Source organism: Leptodactylus fuscus, chromosome 7 (genome assembly GCF_031893055.1).
Source record: "Leptodactylus fuscus isolate aLepFus1 chromosome 7, aLepFus1.hap2, whole genome shotgun sequence".
Taxonomy (NCBI): domain Eukaryota; kingdom Metazoa; phylum Chordata; class Amphibia; order Anura; family Leptodactylidae; genus Leptodactylus; species Leptodactylus fuscus.
This window is the reverse complement of record NC_134271.1, coordinates 92774228-92782249: the sequence shown is the minus strand read 5'-3', so window position 1 is coordinate 92782249 and position 8022 is coordinate 92774228. Positions and strand designations below refer to the sequence as shown.

Here is an 8022-nt window from a genome sequence, read left to right as displayed (position 1 = left end):
GTGCAGGGGTCACACATGGGACATTATACAGTGCAGGGGTCACAGATTATACAGTGCAGGGATCACACATGGGACTTTATACAGTGCAGGGGTCACACATGGGACATTATACAGTGCAGGGGTCACAGATTATACAGTGCAGGGGTCACACATGGGACTTTATACAGTGCGGGGGTCACAGATGGGACATTATACAGTGCAGGGGTCACACAAAGAACATTATACAGTGTAGGGGCCACAAATGGGCTTGGTGGAACTCAGGGGGTCAAAGGGACAGGAGTGGGTGTAGAGGGGCTGCTTATAGAGGTAACCTTGCTGTAGCACTGCACAGATTTTGTCCTTCTTTCGATGCTCAGAAAGTTTGGAGCTGTGCGACCTGGGAGTACTAAGGCCGTCTGACCTCCATCGATAAGCATGTTATTACTTATCCTGCTGGATGGGGTGAAACTTTACAATTCGGGGCACCTCCTTCTTCAAGCACTGTGCACACTACCACATGGATTCCAGCCCCCGTCCCCATGCCGCAGGTACACACAGCCGCAACCTCAGCATCTTTCCCATCACATGACCCGGCAGCGCGTCACGTGACAGCGTCCGGAGCGTTCTGTGACTTGTGGGGACGCGCACGCCGTGGAAGATCTTGAAGGAGGCGGGGACGCGCCCGGCAGCCGGTGTGTGAGGAGAGTTGGAAAGCACGCTCCTGAAGGGGAGCCGAATAACGGTCCCAACGGGTGTGTGGCCTCTATGCCGGGGCCGAGAGGCTTCATGAGCACTGAGAGAAGCGGGACGTCGCCGGCATGAGTCACTCCGGGCACCGGTCACCGGAGAAGAACGGTGAGTGCGACTGGGAGGAGGAAGAAGAAGAAGAGGACGGGGAGGCCGAGGGAGAGGAGGGGCAGGATCACCGGTGTTCCTCCTCCCGTCGCCGCCGCCGTTCTCCCATGTCCCGGGGCCTGGAGCTGCACCTGACTGGCCACGATTTCCCCCCGGTGCCGGGTCTGGCCGGGTCCCCCTCAGAGGGCGAGGATGGGGAGGATAGTCTGCAGCTCCCGGGCAGGCGGCGGACCCGCTCCAGCAGTTCCCGGCCCCGCTATGAGATTGTCACGGAGCTTGGCGCGGAGGAGGTGCGCTGGTTCTACAAGGAGGAGAAGAAGAGCTGGAAACCCTTCATCGGCTACGACTCCCTGCGCATTGAGTTAGCTTACCGCCGCCTGCTGGAGCTGAGCGCCGCCCCGGAGGGGGATCAAACAGCCCCGGGAGAGGGGGAGACGGGGGTCGCCGGCCTGGACGTGGTCAACATCGGGGATGTAGTGAAGATCGAGCCAGTGTGTGTGAGGAGCGGCCTGTACGAGGTGGATGTAGCCGAGGGGGAGTGTTATCCGGTCTACTGGAACCGTAAGTGTTGTCTGGTGACTACCCCAATGTATACTACCTCCTCTACCTGGTGACTACCCCAGTGTATAGTACCTCCTCTGTCTGGTGACTACCCCAATGTATAGTACCTCCTCTGTCTGGTGACTGGCCCAATACATAGTACCTCCTCTACCTGGTGACTACCCCAATGTATAGTACCTCCTCTACCTGGTGACTACCCCAATGTATACTACCTCCTCTACCTGGTGACTACCCCAATGTATACTACCTCCTCTACCTGGTGACTACCCCAATGTATACTACCTCCTCTACCTGGTGACTACCCCAATGTATAGTACCTCCTCTACCTGGTGACTACCCCAATGTATAGTACCTCCTCTACCTGGTGACTACCCCAATGTATAGTACCTCCTCTACCTGGTGACTACCCCAATGTATAGTACCTCCTCTACCTGGTGACTACCCCAATGTATAGTACCTCCTCTACCTGGTGACTACCCCAATGTATAGTACCTCCTCTACCTGGTGACTACCCCAATGTATAGTACCTCCTCTACCTGGTGACTACCCCAATGTATAGTACCTCCTCTACCTGGTGACTACCCCAATGTATAGTACCTCCTCTACCTGGTGACTACCCCAATGTATAGTACCTCCTCTACCTGGTGACTACCCCAATGTATAGTACCTCCTCTACCTGGTGACTACCCCAATGTATACTACCTCCTCTGTCTGGTGACTACCCCAATGTATAGTACCTCCTCTGTCTGGTGACTACCCCAATGTATAGTACCTCCTCTGTCTGGTGACTACCCCAATGTATAGTACCTCCTCTGTCTGGTGACTACCCCAATGTATAGTACCTCCTCTGTCTGGTGACTACCCCAATGTATAGTACCTCCTCTGTCTGGTGACTGGCCCAATGTATAGTACCTCCTCTGTCTGGTGACTACCCCAATGTATAGTACCTCCTCTACCTGGTGACAGCCCCAATACATAGTGCCTCCTATACCTGGTGACAGCCCCAATATATAATACCTCCTCTATATGATGACAGCCCCAGCACCCCAACATGTCTACAATCATTGCCCCCAATACATAATACCTCCTCTACCCAGTGACAACCCCAATATATAGTACCTCCTCTACCCAGTGACAACCCCAGTATATAGTACCTCCTGTACCTGGTGACTACCTCAATGTATAGTACCTTCTCTACCTGGTGACAGCCCCAATACATAGTGCCTCCTGTACCTGGTGACAGCCCCAATATATAATACCTCCTCTATATGATGACAGCCCCAGCACCCCACCATGTCTACCATCATTGCCCCAATACATAATACCTCCTCTACCTGGTGACTACCCCAGTATATAGTACCTCCTGTACCTGGTGACAGCCCCAGCACCCCACCATGTCTACCATCATTGCCCCAATACATAATACCTCCTCTACCCAGTGACAGCCCCATTATATAGTACCTCATCTACCTGGTGACTGCCCCAATACATAATGCCTCCTCTACCTGGTCACAGCCCCAATACCCCACCATGTCTGCCATCACTGCCCCAATGCATAGTGCCTCCTCTACCGGGTGACTGCCCAACACCTCACCATGTCTAACATCGCTGCACTAGCACATGGTGTCACCAGGTAGAGAAAACACCTGATGTATTGAACAAGCGATTGAAGGGATCCTGAAGGTCAAAATAAGGAGATCCCTCTATGACGGTCACCAGAGAGTCCCAAAACCCTACCAAGTCTGCCATCACTGCTCCAGTACATAGTACCTCCTCTACCTGGTGCTGTACTCTTGTTTACCCTTGCACTTGCTTTGCCTTGATTCCCTAGCACCTGCCTTGCACCCCGCCCCCTCCACTTTGTAATGTTCACTCCACATATTTGCCATGCTGGGCCTGTTATCTACCTTGAATTTGGCATCAGAACAAACAAGATATTCAGTCTCACCCCCTCTCTCTTTGCTTGCTCTGATGTCGGCCTTGTTCCACCTTCCTCTGATAATCCACTATGATCTACCTCCAGTGACCACCATAGAGGGTTTTCCTTCTCTTGACCTTTAGGATATCTATAGTCACCTATTCAATACATTGAGTGTTTTCTCTGACTTGTGTGTGTATATTTTCTAGTTTCCTTTCATGTTTAGCTATGGTGGTCTTTTTACCATGGTCATGGATGTCATTCCTTTTTCGCCTTTCCTAGTGTTACAGCTAAGGCTGGTCTTACACGACTGTAGTGTAAGTCCGCAATTGAGGGCTTTCAATTGATGACCATTTTCGGACACATTATATTCAATGTGGCCTCTTACACCACCGGATATTTTATCCGTGGTGTGGCCGGGCCGCAACCATGGTCCGCAATTTATAGAGCATGTCCGTAATGGCCGTGAATTGCGGCACTGCACGGACTCGCCCTTAGAACTCTATGGGCGAGTGCGGCAGGATACTGACATCTGCTGAGTGTATGTTGCTGATCAGCAACTAGTGTTGCTGATCAGCAACATGTGGACCGTAGACTCATTACGGTCGTGTAAGACCAGCCTAAGGGATTCACACACACACAGCAGATTTGTACAGAATGGACTTGTAACCATTGTGTGTATTAAACCAAGAAAACCTACTTTTCATGTTCTTTACTGTTGTCTGTATCGTTCCTGTTCTAAGTTTTATCATTGTAGGATTTTATTGCAGATGCCAGTGTTTATAAAGGGTCTGTCCTGGGAGCATATATCACTGGACCAGTGATCAGCTGCTGTGGCGCAGGATTATTGACATAGTGATGATGATGCTGGGTCTTCTAGTGCACCGTGCGTCCTGTTGTGTGCGGAGTAGCCCTGGATTTTCACATCCATAAAGCAGACATGTCCCCACATTTAACTTAATGAATTGGCCCCCTTTCTGCATTAACCAATTTGTTGACCTATCTTGGCCCATAGGCCATGTATGGGACCGGTTACAAGTCTCGCATACTCTGTCAAAATTATACGCACGTGGACCAGGGCTGGGGTCAGGGGACACCTGTAGGGCCTAAAGGGACATCTTGTGTGTCCCCTATATGCAGACACAACTATGTTATAGTATAGGAGCGACTCCTAACTAAAGTTTAGAAACTAACAGGCAGTGTCGCTTGGTAACTGTGGGTGACGCCAGTGTTTCTGTTTCACACTTGCTTTATCAGTTCAGCGTCTGCATTTGATCCCTTTACACACACTGCACCCATGCTCGATAGAGGAGGGTACACTGAGAGAACATCTCTTCAGCTTGCTTGAGATGTAGGACCGATCCAGAGAAGAAAATCTTTAGTTATGATGTTTCTTATTTCCATATCTACAGAAGTGAACCCAGCAACTATTAGCAAATTGCTCTTCTTACCCCTCTCGGGACAGAACATTTCCATTGCACCATCTGTATGATGGAGGTCAGAGTACAGTGTTTTTCCCTTTACTGCTGCTATGCAAGTATAATGTGACCTTTGTCGTGAGTCTTTGAGGCTAAGCAGGCTGATATTGCTTAACTAGAATGGTACAGAAGTACAATGTACTGTATATCAGGATGATAAAGATGACTGGTCGCCACTACTAGCGTGACTGGTTACAAAATTCTACAGCGTCATTTCTTATATCTTTGACCTATTTTGTCTTCCTAGAAAACCTCTGAATTGATAGCTGAGAGTTACCACTAGGGGGTGTCCCTGAACATTGGATTCTGTCCATTCAGTGGCAGAATGAGTAAGGGTGTTTGACAAGAGGAATGGTATTTACTACAACAGAAAAGTCAGGAAAGCTCCCACACCTGCAGACTGCCCATAGATCGCTTCTGCAGCATATAAATGTGCTGTGTGTTGGATTTTTGTGAACCCCATTTGCTTCCATTATTGTGCTTGGTGGTAGAAACGTGTCAGGATTTGGCTTAAAACGTAACTAAACTGTCAAACAACTTTCTGGCAGTATGTGTGTCATTAATACATTTTGACGTATACTTTATTAACATATTTTGGCTCCTTTGTGTGAAATCCTGCATTTCTGTATTTTCTTGCTTCTCTATTGAGCTGTCTTCTTTTCACTGTATACTGTATACAGGCTTGCTTATGTTATAATAAAGAGAAAAGGCAATTGGAGGAGGGTCACTTCATATAGTTATATCTTGGGGATTCTAAAACATTGAAACTTGCTGTGTTCCAAGGAACGAGAAGCGCATGTTTCATATGTCACTAGGGTATTGTGCATTTTTTCCTGTATTTCCTGAGATATCACTTGTTGAAGATATGATTGGGATATTAGTATACGGCTGCATCTGATTCCAGTCCCAATTCTGTTTTCAACCAGTGATATCTCTTGAAATGGTACAGGTAGAAAAGCAAACTTTGTGTCATATGAAAAAGGAGAATCTCTTCTTTCATACGACACCATAAAAAGTTTGTTTTATAATGTCCGAGATATAGCTATGTGACGTGACTCCCCAATCCCACCTCATTTTCCCCTTATTAAACATGAAAGCCGGGGGCGTGGCTTGCGCATGGAGCTGGACGGCCGCGAGTAGATAGAGCTCCGTCCCGAGCCGGCCTAATTATCCTGCTCCCATCCTGCATTCCTGGTGCCCTGGACCTCCTGACTTCTGCTCCTTCCCTCCTGTGCTGGACCATCCGTCCGGGGGCCTCCGTGGCAGCGCTCCTTCCCGGCAACGCGTCTGTGGGGTTTGCGGCCTGCTACCTCTCCACGAGGCTGTCGGCCATCTTCACCACTTCCGGTGCGGCGGAGCAGCGTATTCCTCCAGCCGCGGTCCGGGTCCTACGGCGGCACGTCTTCCAGCCTGCCTGCATACAGGCACAACAGGCTCCTGCTCTCCCTGAGACCCTGGCTGCCTTCGGTTCACCCGTCGGATCCTGCCTCCTGACGTCGGCTGGTGAGTGCGGCCTGTGTTGGGAACCAGCTTCTGCACTGCCCCCCTGCCTGCACTTGTACCGCTGCCCTTCCACTGGTGTCTCCCAGCCTGCTTGCCTTATGACCCTCAGCTAGCTCCTCCGGTCAGTCTGTTGGGGTCTGCTAATTGACTGCTTGATCTGCCTGCTGCCCGCCTGTGCCCCTACCTGCGGTACCTTGGTGTCCCATCCATCTCCTGCTCGCCTAGCCATCCTGCTACTTCTTTATTTCTGGTGTTCCTCCTGACCACTGGGTAGCCTATAATGGACTATCGCTTCTTTTTATATTGACTGCCTGGGTTTGCCTATACTTCCCGCGGTGACTTGCCCTTGCGAGCTGGTACTGTATAACCGCCATCATACCTACCTCCGCAGCACGCAAAAAAGGCGGCAGTAGACTCTCCCAGATGAGTCGCCCGCAGTCCACCTCTACCAATGACCGTCTACAGAGGTTTGCTAGATCTGCCACCCCCCCTGCCCCTGTCTCACCTGCTGCCTCTCCTTCTGGCTCTTCCATGGAGGATACTGAACCCACCCTGAAACAAGTGACTGCCCAGTTGCTGGAAGCGATCCAAGCCGGCACTTCCTCCCTGACTGGCAAAATTGAGGAGGTTAAGATTGACCTCGGTCTGCTTCGCCAAGATTTTCAAACTCTACGGGGCAGAGTGGGCGAGGTGGAAGATCGCATTTCCCAGGCTGAGGACTCTTTACAGCCCCTCCCTGCCAAAATACAGGAGTTGGAGCGGGCGGCAAACCTCTGGACGCAAAGAGCGGACGATTTGGAGAACAGACTGCGTCGCAACAACCTTCGTATCCTGGGTCTTCCGGAGCGGGCAGAGGGCGCTGACCCTCGTTCCTTTGTTGAAAAGTGGCTGCGTGATACTTTTCCGGACGCTCAGTTTTCATCGATCTTTGCGGTTGAGAGGGCCCATAGGGTCCCCGCCAAACCTCCTCCGCCCGGAGCACCTCCACGCCCTCTGCTGGCCCGACTGATCAACAGTACGGATCGTGATGCTACTTTGCGAGCTGCACGCCAGGCCGGGGAAATTAAGTTCAATGGAGCCACGGTGGCGATCTTCCCTGATTTCTCGGCTGCTCTTCAGAAGACCCGGGCATCCTTTGTGGCCGTCAAGAGACGATTGCGTGAGAAGGCTATCCAATATTCCATGGTATACCCGGCCCGGCTTCGTGTTGTTCACGGTGAACGCTCCTTTTTTTTTACTTCACCTAAGGATGCTGAGGACTGGTTATCCCTCCTTCCTGGATCTCCGCGACGTTGACCCTGCGTCCTGGTGGTGAGAGGTCCTTCCGGATCGTATGTATGGCCTTGTGTTTTGGACTTATTTTGCATCGAACTCTTTGACATATCTGTTATGTATCCTTTTGATTCCACTGCACGGGAGGACGTTTCACCATTTTGCTGATTTGCTTGGTCCAGGTGCCTAGGATGCTCCAATTGTTATGGCTCTGTATTTTCGGCTCTGCTACATGTTTGTGTCTAGCTTTACTGCGCTGATTTTCTTGAGAGAGTGCCCAGAACTACATCGGTATTGGGTGCACTTTCTCCCCCGTTGTTTGTAGCCGCAATGCTGGTATGTCCAGTATTCTAAGATTGTTTGCTCGATCTGTTGCACCCCCTGTGGGTGCGCTGTTGTGTTCTGTTTATGTTCTTATGTACTTTTTGATCTGCCACACGCTGTCTTGTCCTCGTG

At 50.7% G+C, this 8022-nt stretch overlaps 1 protein-coding gene across 2 annotated transcripts in view; it reads left to right on the top strand.

Moving 5' to 3' along the window:
* The first annotated feature begins 647 nt into the window (after window positions 1–647).
* Window positions 648–8022, top strand: part of DDHD1 (DDHD domain containing 1) — a 38913-nt gene continuing 31538 nt past the window's right edge. For both annotated transcript variants that reach the window (XM_075282471.1, XM_075282472.1), the window contains exon 1: window positions 648–1395. In XM_075282471.1, the coding sequence (XP_075138572.1) occupies window positions 798–1395 (598 nt within the window). In that variant the 5' untranslated portion in view covers window positions 648–797. The remainder of the gene's footprint in view (window positions 1396–8022) is intronic.